General features: G+C 38.3%; 1 protein-coding gene across 1 annotated transcript in view; it reads left to right on the forward strand.

The window, feature by feature from the left end:
• Positions 1-12,553, forward strand: part of GALK2 (galactokinase 2) — a 51,706-nt gene that overhangs the window by 13,763 nt on the left and 25,390 nt on the right. Inside the window, exon 6 of the mRNA XM_082489001.1 lies at positions 11,909-12,007. Within this exon, the coding sequence (XP_082345127.1) occupies positions 11,909-12,007 (99 nt within the window). The remainder of the gene's footprint in view (positions 1-11,908; positions 12,008-12,553) is intronic.

Consider the following 12,553-nt stretch of genomic DNA (forward strand, 5'->3'; position numbering starts at 1 on the left):
AAACAGATCCACACAGAAGGTTTTTGCTGATCAGTTGTGACTTCCTTCTGTAGTAGCTGGAGCAATCCACTCAGCAGTAAGTGCTCCATCCTGCATCGCACAGCTGACATTGCTTGCTTCAGGAAGGTATCAAGGAGGGTTAAGGGAGGAAAAAGCAGGATTGGTGAGGCAGGGTGGGTTTTTTATGTAGGAGGATGTGGCTACAGTCACCGTCACCCTGCTTTGTGTTGGTGCGATGCGTGGTCAAAAGGTAAGTAAGGGATTGGACACTTAACAGAGGCTCTAGTTTGAGAGGTGAGATATGTAGTGCAATGGTGGGTGAAAACATGGAATTGAGGATCCCACTTTGATGAATGAGACTTTGCAGGAAGAGGGTTGGAGGCAACGGGCATGCTTTTTTATACACGTACCTGGCCTGGCAAGAAGCTTCCGGTTTTGCATAGATGGTCTTATCACAGGTCAGCACCATCTCTGATGGTGGTAACCAAATGAGCTAAGCTCAGGAACTACTGATCAAAATCACTGCAATACATATGTTCAGAAATTGGGTATCTACAAAATCCATAAAACTGACAGAGGTCAGAAAATCCAGATTTTACTAGGTAGCAGAAATCTGTATCTGGAAAACCAGAAGCCAGGCTTTCATTATTGCAAGAAATACTGAACAGTTTTCTTCAGAGACTAAATGATACAGTGTGTTTCTTGAGCTGAATTTGCACGTGGCTTGGGAGTATCGGCCGGCATTATGCCAGACCTGTTTTAAAGAAAGGTGCAAAACTCCTTTTGGCATTTTCATAGAAACTTGTGGAGGAACAAAAGGAAGACAGAGACTCTGCTTGGTGTCTTTCCTACTCCTCATATGTCCTGTTCAGTCAACCCAAAATCTCTTCTGCTTGCTGCTTGGAAAATGTGCTGAAAGTTAATCTTGTGTCTCAAATATAGTTGGGCAAATACAAGAGACACAATTGCACATTTTTGTCAGGAAATCCTGTTGCTGCAGCCAAATGTTTTACACTTGTGATGAAAAACGAGCAATTAATGTACAGAGAAGAATTCCCAATAGCCAACATAGGAGCACAGTTAAGAACGTATCCAAGGTTTTGTGTGCTTGCATAGACCAAGGCACCTGATTGTGGTGGTTAAGACAGAGGATGACAGCTCTGAACACCAGTTACTTTTGTCCAGGCTCCGAGTTTCCCCAAATCTTACAGGACAGTAAAAAAAAGTTCAGTGTTCTTGACTGATTTATGATTTAGCATTAGAGACCTCATATCTAGCTAAATCCAGATTATCTGTTGCACTGAATTTATGCTTAGCCTCGCAGAACTGCCTTGTCTAAGGCAGAGCTAGTCTGAGTATAAATTAGAGCAATCTAGGCATGTGAGCCCTCAGAAGTACAAAACGTGCTCTGGCCACTTCTTTCCAGCTCCTAATGCATCCTGTGCTGGTGTCAAATGGTATCTGTGCAGGATACAGTAATGCTGGCTGTGTATCAGCTGGGAGCTCCCCCATGGCAGGGGAATTCTTAGCTGATCAGAAATAGGGGCTTTCCAGATCCTTTCTACTAGAAAGCAAACCAGGACCTTGCATTTTTAGGGCTCTGGATACTTATGCATTTGTTTATTTTTAAGGAAGAAATATCACTTTACCTCTCCCCTCCATCCTTTTTGTTGTTGGTTTTTTTTTTTTTCAAATGCTTAAGAGTTGCGAAAGTTGTAAATGGTAGTATTCATAAGTAACACTATTTGGTCATGTTGGTAATTTTATGAGAAAAGATTGACTTTTTGCCCCTCATTAGTCTGATGGACTTTGCAAAGTCTTAATACGATGGTCTGTAGCAGCAGGACATAGAAACTTTTGGCTTTGGAATCAACTTTGGCTGAATTGTAGGGCTTCTGTAGCCAAAGTTATGAAAAATTGACCTTTTACTGAATGGAACATTTATCTGTTTTGTTTCTGTGAAACTATTTTTATGAGAATATTTGAGTTATATGCTCTTTTTCCTGATAAATGCAAGTTTAAAATAGTAGCTGTAGAGTAAAAGTTGCTGAAATTTAGAGCTTTTATGAGATAACACTTCCAGTGTGAAGTTTGGGCCTATGAGATTAAGAGCCAAAAAAAACCAAAATGAAAAATATTGTAAAAGCATGGCTAGAATTTCATGGTGGCTTAATTTAAAAATAGCACTTTTTTGACGTTGAAAACAAAATCAGGAAAAAAATATGCTCTCACTAATTATTGTGTGTAGCACTCTGCAATAGGGCATTGTTTCAGTGTTTTTTAAAAAACCCATCACACACATACACAATAGTTTAGGGAAAATACCAGTCCAAGACAATTCAGCCAGATGTGCAGTGCTAACCAGTTGCAGCAGTGCAATAGCATTCAAATAACAAGACGGAAAATTTAGAATGCAATCTTAAAAAGAATCCATTTTTCTCCTCCAAAGAGGGTACCAGTCTAGGACTGTGTTGGCATCACTCAAAGAGCAGCAATACTCAGTACTAGCTTTTGATTTTAAAGTGATTTTTATTTTACTGTTACAAAATCAATCTTTTGTACAACTTTTCATCAGGAGAAGATACTTTTTGTAAAGGAAATAGAATAATGCTCTAAATTGTCCCAGCTTTGTGTTTCATGGTAGGAATTAATGAGTACAGAAAATCACTTAGTACTTTTGAACAACTAGATTTACTTGAAGGATGTGATGATAGTGTTGCTGTCCAAGTGTTAAATCTTGTGGTACCAAGTTCTGTTCAGCCACCCTAACATTTTTTCTGTTGCTCAAGACTGGGCAGCTCTGCACGTACTTATTGGGAAAAATAGATCAAAGGCAAATAGGGTTTATTTAATTTAATGCAAAATGTTGAGCATAGGAAGTTGAATTATATTTGGCTCTATCTAGACTGAGAAAAGTCTAAGTTAGACAGAATGATAAATAAAGGACCTAAATCTATCTGTAATAGCACAGTGTCTATTTGCTTCAGTTTTCTCAATCTGTGGCTCAGATCAATTTGAGTGTGGGATTTTCAAAACTTTCAACATCGTCCTGTATTTAAACAGTTACAATACGTGGTAATATCATTGATTTCAGTGGGAGGATAGGCCAACTGGAATCCTTTCTACTTTGTTTCTGAAGCCTAAATAGTAAGGAAAGAGCGTTAATTGAATACTTTGTAACTTGCTAATAATTTTTCTGATGTGCAACAGGGCTTTAATATCTAGCTATCTGGAAAAAAAATCTGAGTGTTAACATTGATAGTGTGACTTTGAGTTGCCTTATGTGTAGTTACCCTATGTGGAGAGATTTCTTGTAATAAGAAAATTAATAACGTGCTGATAGTATTGGTTAGGATTATTTTATAATATTGCTGCATCAAAAATGTTTGATAGGTGCATGCTCAGGTTATTTGTATGAAAAACTCAAATTCCTTATACAAAAACCGGTACATGAATATTGTATTTTAAAGTACTGTTAATATTTAGAAATGTTAATTAAAGTTCCTTTCTCCCTGTGGAATTAAAAAACAGGGTTCTTTAATTTGTTAAGTTTAACTATGTGTGTTTGTAATCAAGGGGAAACAGAGTACTTTGGAGCAGTGGTAATCAAAGGCCATAATCTTTCATCAACCAAATTGATAACCTTCTATTTGAGCATGTTAGAGGGCAGACAAAGTCAAGCTAAGATTGCTGTGCTTATGAGGACATCCAGATACTATCTGACAAATATTTTCCCATTTTGGAAAAAAGTAAGCATAATTACCTTGAAAAACATATATGAAGTTTAGCTAATTGGGATTTTGTGTGCAAACTCGAAGCAGATGTTAACTTTCAGAAATCTATTCCCAGTCAAGAGCAGATCCTAAAAATGAGGACATTGCTGGTGGTAAAAATAACCTCAAAATTTGGGTGTCATTTTATACCTTAATAAATGAAACATAGTGCCTTATATTTCAGAAGTTATTTTCATACATATATACATAGGTATAAAACATACACAAATTGAAAAAAAAATCACCATCTAACTAGACTCTGAATATGCCTTAAGTGATGGGGAATGTTTTCTTCTTACTGTAAAATACTCATCTTTATCTATAAGTGTTTCTTCTCTGTTTTCAGTCCTGTGTGCTGTGAACCAAACCCTCTAGAATTCACAGAAAATCCAAACTAAATTTCCCATAAAATGACCAACATTATTTGTTTTAAAGGGAAGCAGCAGACCGAGTCTGACTTTTCAGATTAAACTGGCTAAAATGTTAATGAATGTGCACTGGGGAACCATTATGTTATTGCCATAGAGAGTAAATGTACGCGCAGGACTTTTGGTTCAATAGGTATTTGAATACTCCAGTTACTTAAATTTCCATGCTGAAGAGACTTTTGGAGCACTGAAAATGACAGTTTAAAAATAACTCATATTAATAAATATCTATTCTTCATGGAGCTTCCCTTCATGAACAATACAATTTAAAACAGGAAGAAAATTGTTGTTTGATTTCAAAGATTAGCTATCACTACTCCTGCATGTATAGAAAATCTGGCATGTTTAACTTTGGCTGAAATGAATTTACATAAAACCACTGAGGCAGCTGTAATTTAATACTATCATTTTATAGAGAAGGGTGCTTTCTTTTGGCTGCTGTCATTCTGGATTTGTATATATCAAATTTCTGGGTAATGTAGGGTGAGCTGTTCCAAAAAAATACTAAGCAACACTAATTCTGTTTTACTAACAAATATTTGCCTGTCTCATACTCACTAATTGTCTTACTCTTTCAAGGAGTTTAATCTTACACAAGTTAACTTCTTTAAAGGTCTATGTGAGATTGAAAGGGATTGATCACTGGTATGGAACATATTGGCAGTGACAGTTATATAGGGACAAATTCTGTCACAGTTTACATACTGTCCAGACCCGTTGCATGAAGGAAAATCAGAGCAGTTGGCCCTTGGCCTCTCTGTGAGCAAGGGGACTATTAAAGGTGAAACTTCCTTATCTGTTCTCACTCAGATAATTCTTTAGGTTTCTATTTTTAGGAATTTTTTATGAATAAGTGTTCATCTGTTCACTGTCATTATTCCTCAGATACCTAAATACCTTTGTACATTAGGCCTTCATGTTCATTATCAATAACATCAAACTGAGAGAAACTAAAATAAATGATGAGGCCACAGAGAAGCAAATGAGCTCTATTGGGTGGTTCATAATTTAGCATGCTGTTGAAGTATCAGGGTATATGCGGCCAAATCTAATAGAATGTCGGATTGTGCCTGGAAACAGTCAGAAAAATATTCTTATATCAGTTCTTCAACATTTTTGAAAGACCAAAAATACTCAGCTGAAAATCAAAACCTGAATTTTAGGTGTTTCATATTGAAAAGTAAACAAGCAGAGAAAAATACATGCTAGTGAAAAGTATCATTTTACTGAAAACCCACTTTTTCCATTAAAAATCCAAAACAAGGTAACATGATGCAGAGCTATTGATTGAGTTCTTATTACAAGAAATCTCCTCATCTAGAGTAACTACACATCAGGCAACTAATAATAAAAAATCACAACCCTTCTTTGTCAGACTAAATTATATCTCCACTAATACGATTTCCCAGATTAGACTTTCTTTCTGCATGCTGGATAGGAAATCTTGCAGCTCAAAGATAAAACAGTTTTAAGTGGTAGTAATTTCTTTCTTTGTAACCCAAGATTGACTTGCTCCTTATCAGGGAGAACCTTAAATTGTTTCAAACAAAAAGCAGAAGTAGTTAGTAGAGCTCTTAGATCAAAGGCTAGCCTAGGTCTGCACATGGGGGCCAGTTGCCTGGTAGACAAACTGGTAAGCGCTGCCTCCTGGAGCAGAATACATTCTGAGCAGACTTTAGAATTAAGCTTCTGAAAAGCATGGAAAAAATACGCTTTGTACATTGTTAGTTTTATATTTTTCCAAATGCTCCAACTGAAGTTGTCTAAAACCTAAAAGTTCAGTTTTGAAATCCTTGAGAGACAGCAGCTTCCTTAAATAGATTATTACTCCACATAAATTGCTTATTAGGCAAGTGCGTGAATTGTATGCACTGAGATTCTACTCCTAATGATGTTGCTTTGTATTGTTTTAATTATGGATGTTCTCATTTAATATATTGTATCAGTTTTTGTTGCATAAACAACAAAAATGTTAAACAATATATCACGTAACTCACTGATACTAAACATCTCCCATGGGAGCACAGCCAACCTGGCATGTGTATTTGCCAACAGATATTAAAGCAGTGTTTGCATTTATATGTATCATATTGGGTCTGGCATTCAAAAGCTGCAATATTTAGTGTTTCTTGACAGATCACCGGGGAGACTTCAAGGTTTAACTCACCTACCAGCTCCTTCTGCTGTCATGTCATGCTCATCCATCTCCCATGTTCAGAGGCTGAACAGACCAATCGTACAAAATAGCTCAGGGTATTGCTACGCTAACTTTAGTTTCCATCCCAGCTTCCCTGATAACTATTGCTGATCTTTACAGACCTCACTACAGTCAGCAAAAGGGAAGTTTGCTTCAGCCATGCCACTGCAAAGCAGGTTTAAACAAAGGTACTTGCACAGGAGTGACTGATCTGGTCACATAATCTCTCCTGTTGACTACGGTGTCAGGACGGTAACCTCAGTGAAAAAGGTGGAAGAGCAATGCTGAACTGGTTGAGGCTGCATTACCATATGGCTATGTCAACACTAATTAACACACATGTTGCTCATTTGCCACATGAAAATAGCAAAAGATACAGTGAAATTTTCTCTAAGGTGGTCTAAGGAAAGCTGTAAGTCTGCCTCTCTCCTTTCTTACCAACCAAGATAGTTAAACTGAAAAAGATTCGGGGAAAAGCCATGTGGATGATCAAAGGTACAGAATGACCTCTGTAGATAGAAGCTAGGACTCTCTGGGAAAAGGCTAAGTGATAGAGGTCCATAAAGTGATGAATGTAATTGATGGTGTGGATAGGAATCAATTGTTCATTGCCCCTCGCCTTATAAGAGCCAGAAGGTATTAAATGAAGCTAGACAGGTGCATGTTAATAATCAAGAAAAGAAGATGGTTTCTCACCTGACAAGTTGCAGAAGTCTTTGTTACTTGATGTTCTACATGTTCAAATTTTGAATGAGTTAAAAGGGAGTGTGAACAAGTTCATATATAAGAAATCCATTGTTGGTTACTAAGTGTGCAGAGTTCACATTCAGGTCAGGAAGCTCTTTATCAAAAAATAATGTTCTGGGGAAATAACATCTATACTTGGCCTTTGGTCCATACTAAGACCCCACTTTCAGGTATGAGATACAGAACTAGAAGTGGCATTGGTTTGACCCACAGAGGCTGCTTTTATGTTAATATAGTCTATATTTTTATTCCAACCCGTCTTTTAATGAATTTTAGCTAGCTGACAACCCCTTACTTACTCATGGACATTATATGCACTTTCCTTCTTGGCTGGGGTTTTGTTTTTTTTCGGGGGTGTGCATGTGGGGCGAGATCAAAGGAAACATCTCCTGATGTTTGAGCTTTACTTTTTTAATCACTACATTAAATATATCCCTTTGCTTGTTCAATAATGTAGATGACAGCTTAGGATTTGGTCCGCATGATAGTTATTATTCCCAAATGATGACCTGGTCTAGCAAGTCCTGTTGGAACAACTTCCTGGAACAATAATGCAGAAATTCAGAGGGCAGTAGCATATGTGTGTGGACCACAGAACAGTTGGGAGAAGGAAATTTTTGATTCATTTAAGTCATTTTTTTCTAGAGTCATAATGCTACTGTTGAGACCCATTTTTACTTTGATTTGAGTATCTTTTTGTTCCAATTTTCATCTTAAAAAGATCTTAAAGCCCACCCTGCAAAGGTTTCCCTGAGATCACATTATTTAGAGAAATAAGCCACAATACTGGAAACAGGGAGGTTTATTAATTCTCATTTCAGCTTTGTGACTGATTCACATGACTTTGAACAAGTCATGTAAATATCTGTGCTGTCTCTAAATTGAAGATAACAGCAGCCTTATAGGAATGCTTTTAAAGTGAAGTATGTAAAATTCTATGAAGACTTAAATTATGATTTATTAGTGTTTTTGAAATACTGCTTTAGGGATGGAAAAACCATGCTAATGAGTCTTGGGTGCGTAGAACTAGTTATGTTTTGTGGTTGGCTCTAAGTGATCTCTCGTACAGATCAAAATACATGGGATGCAAGTGTAATCTAACGTGCAGATGGGATTTATTCTTTCTGCATATTTCTCATGGTGCTTCATGAAGAACAAATGTCTGCTTTCACCTAGCTGTACAGGAATGCCTGTTTAAGACTCCTGCAAAACTCAGTAAGAGTGACATTGTTTATTGTATATGCATAACAGTTGTACTTTGAGCCCTACCGAAGAGTGGCTGGTCCCCTCTGACCTGCCTGCCTGGCAGATGATGCTGTGGTGTAGCCTGGGTGTGGTTCCCTAAATGCAGCTATGAGACTACTCTGAGTAACTTCTGTGCAGGAACTGCAGTGCAGCCAGGAGGAAGAAGGTATTGTACAGACATACATTTGAGACGTGACCAAATTGTGTAGTGGAATCTGGTATCTGAGAAGCTCTGTATTTTTACAGGTGAGACATACACTACAGAGAGATATAAATAACAGATGATTCAAACAGTCCCTGCCCTAAGAGCTTCTGAGTGTTGCAGGTTGAATGGAAACATGGCATTGTTCTGAGATAGGCAAAAGTTATTTCCTTTTATTACATGATTCTAGCAGTATTTTTCCTTAGAGATATTGTCTGTGGAAGCCTAAAGTCAGAGAACTTGTGTAGCAAAATGTGGTTTTTTGTTTCTAGTAATGAAGTCATGCATATTTATAGCATTATCATCTAAGAATCCCAAGTAGCAATTACTAATTACAAAGAGGGGGAAGATACTCCTCATTTTATTGAGGAAATGGAGCCATGATGATTTAAAGGGACTTTCCCTGAATCGCAAGAAACTTAATGTGGAGCTAGAAATTGAGCCCAGACCTCACAACGATTGGTTCGCTGTTTCAGTCATATGACCATCCTTTTCCAAGTATCAAATATGCTCTCCAGTTTCGTCTTCACATTAGTCTCCAGTGCTACAATTCAGTTCCTCTGAACTTTGCCCGTTCACTCGTTTTAGCAAAAAGGCAAACGTTTGCCCATTTGTCTCAATAGTAAGTAGAAACTGCTTGCTATACAGATGACGATTTCCTCTCCATTCACATGCTTCTCATCCTAGTATTAGAAGGCCAGCTTGTGTCAGCAAGGGCCTGTTTAAATTAGAAACCAAATAATGTTTCAGGGATGCCTTGGGCTGTCTTGTGGAGAGGGTTCTTCTCAACCCTTGCCAGTTACTACTTGGTGGTCCTGCCAATCCTTGGTGAGTTTCAAAACAAAAGTTGCTCAAGCTCAAACAGCGCTGTTAGCCCAGCGTACGCAGCTGGACAGCTGGTGAGCTGGGACGAAGCAAGGCCCAATGCTTAACCAGGCACAATTCACCAGACCATGTAAAGGGACAGGGGAGTGGCACTGTCCTAATTGTTAACATTCCTCCTCTGCAAGACTTCTCCTGATATTTATTTAATAAGCCCAGGCTCATAAAGTCTAAACGATTTCAGCAATCAAGTGGTAGCTGATGTGTATATGGAGATGACATGCAGCCAGACCAAGTGAAGGGTGAAATACTTAATTTCTGACTTTGCAAAGCTTTTTCTGGCAATTGCAGATGAAATAATCCCTCAGGCAGTTGTGCCCAAGGGTGGAATATACATCGCGAGTACCTCAGGAGCTGTACTTTGGGCCAGGTTTGCACAGCCACCGCTCCTATTTAAGTGTGTGTGGCCAGTGTGCTGGCGTGGTCTTTTCAGCCAGTGTAGAGAAGTTTCTGTTGCTGCTGTGAGTAATATTCATGAACTCTGGTCTGGTGTTTCCTGCCAGTGGCTACAAAAATCAGGGATGTGGTGTTGCTCTGTTGTCAGAGGGGGGAAAGGCAGGTTCAGCAGAACTGGCTGAAACATGCTGGCATTTCCACATCCCAGCAACAGATGTTTGTAAACAGGCGTGCCTTCACACGTAGAAAGGAGTGTGACCATCTAGAGACTGCCGTGTGTGGAGGTTTGTTCTTTCTTTTCTGTGGAGGTGTTGCTGAGTATTTTAGCATTAAATGGGGGGGGAAAAAGCATCATTACATTAATTAGCATTTCATTCAGAATTATTTCCAACTTGCAGTGGAGCAGGGACACATGGTGACTGGACGTTAAACTTTCATTCATGGGATGAAGTGCTCTAAGGTTCAAACTGGAAATGGGCCTGCTTGGAGTGGTCCTGGGACAAGGGAGGAGAAATGCATTTTGATTAACCTGATCTTCAGCAAAAGTCAGGCACTCGGAGAGGGCTTTTGTTAAAAAGAAAGAACACCAAACGTGTGATATTCCTATACTTTCTCAAGAAAAATAAAAGAAGCATTATCTCTATTTCAGCTCATGTTTGAACTACACAAAGGAAAGGCAGTGCAAAAAAGGAGGGTATTTTTGCTGATTGTACTTTCTATGTTCTCTCATTAATGTTTTTTTTCGTGTGAGTGGTCATTTATCGTGTTTGATTCAAAGAGATCCAGTCTGCATAGTTTTAGAGTAACTTTGTTAATGTTCTTTTGATAACTTCTGCTTATCAGCCTAAGGCTTATTGGCTGAGTAAATTGGTTGTTAGTGCATTTACAAACAGTTCAGCCTGATTACATTGATCTAAGCACCAATTTTACAACTTTGTCTGTGGTGCCATTACAGAAATTGAGCGAGCAAGCAGGCAGGCACCCTGCACATACCTCTTTTTGGGATGGTGATTTACTGCCTCTATCTGCTGCCTTTTACATCTGTGTGCTGGCTAATGTCCCTGCCTTGCTGGTGAGCTTGTTTCAGTCCTGTGATGCTACATCCTTAGTGTGTAATCTGAGTCTGACTTTGCCACCAGACTGAAAAATGGACTGCGGCTTTTCTAAAGTTCTTTTCCCATCTTTCCTGTGCTTAGAAAAGCAAACTGGTATGGGCCATAGTAGCACAGATGCTTTCCTTTTGACCTACTTCTTTTTGACTAGTCTATATTCTTTGACCATTCTCCAGGGCTTCTCTTGTGCTTTGTTTTGACTTGGCCTGATGGCTGAAAGCTTTACTGTAAATTATTATTTTTGACAGTTATGACAGTGATATTCCACCCTCCCATAATATCCTCTGACCTGCAGGTATCAGAATGCACAAAGATATGCCTAAAATGTCACAAAAGAATGCAAATCACATGTAGTTACAAATTTGTTCAGATAAACAGTGTAAGCAGAGTACAGTATCTCAAGGAGAAATGACAAGCACCACTGATTAGAGTATTTACAGTGAGAAGGGATTTCTGAGTTTGGTTCAATACATAATTTCTGATTATGGAGTCAGTGTATTAAAATAGTATAAAGTAACAACTTGCCATTTTTCCATAAGCTACCAAGATGCATATAGAGATGGATTCAACTAATAAAACAGCAAAATACTGGCTATTGGGATGGAGGGGTGTGAGGTGAATGAGTACGGTGGGAGGAGGACAGCTACAAGACTTAAGCATCTAAACAAGGATACTCTGAAAAGCATCTGGCTATAGTGGGTCCAGTAGAGGCTGAATAGTTGGTTCTTTTTTGCTTCAGAACAAAAAGAAGAAGGGGTCATGTGGCATCCTGGTTGATACCAGCGTACTCTACTTGGTGTATGAGAGACAATGCGTTCAGAGCTCTATCATTCTCTCCTTTGTTTTCTCACTAGTTTATGTGCAAGCAGTATAAAAGTATCATCTTTAACCCTGACTGAAGGTTCACATGTTAATGTTTTTTTCAGGTGGAACTTGCAGAAATTTGCACAAAGAGCGAACGTTACATTGGCACAGAAGGTGGAGGAATGGACCAGTCAATCTCTTTTCTGGCAGAAGAAGGAACTGTATGTGGTTCTTTGTAATCTAAACTAACAATGTAACATTAATTTATGAAAACAAAAATATCTTCCTACATATCTAGCAGAAAGACAAGAAACTGGAATACCTTAGTAAGCAGTATAAGCGCTGTTGGTATGCGAATGAAACAGGAATTACATGTGTAAAGTTGTCTATAATTGAGTATGACAAGTTTGAAGGAATAAGATGATGAAAATGAGAAATGCCAAGATGGAGAAAAAAAGATGTGGGGAAAGATGTACTCCAGAAGAGCACCAGGTTCCACACTATTTGGCTAATTCTTCGCTGAACTTAGAATGTTTCCCATATAATGAAATCTGAATGGTCGGTATGCCTTGTATTCAGTGCAAATGGGATAATTATTACAAAAATGCTTTCTTGAAACTTCTTATAACCAAACAGTTCTAGGAAGTTTTGCCAGGTCCAGTTACAAAGACAATGGAGATACTTTTTTTTTCCCAGTTTTGCTAATTCCAGACAATTCTGTGGCTGGATTCTGATGTAGAAGGCATTTAGCTGTCCTAAACGTGGTG

The sequence above is a fragment of the Vanellus vanellus genome, assembly GCF_965231255.1.
Source record: "Vanellus vanellus genome assembly, chromosome: 11".
Taxonomy (NCBI): Eukaryota; Metazoa; Chordata; class Aves; order Charadriiformes; family Charadriidae; genus Vanellus; species Vanellus vanellus.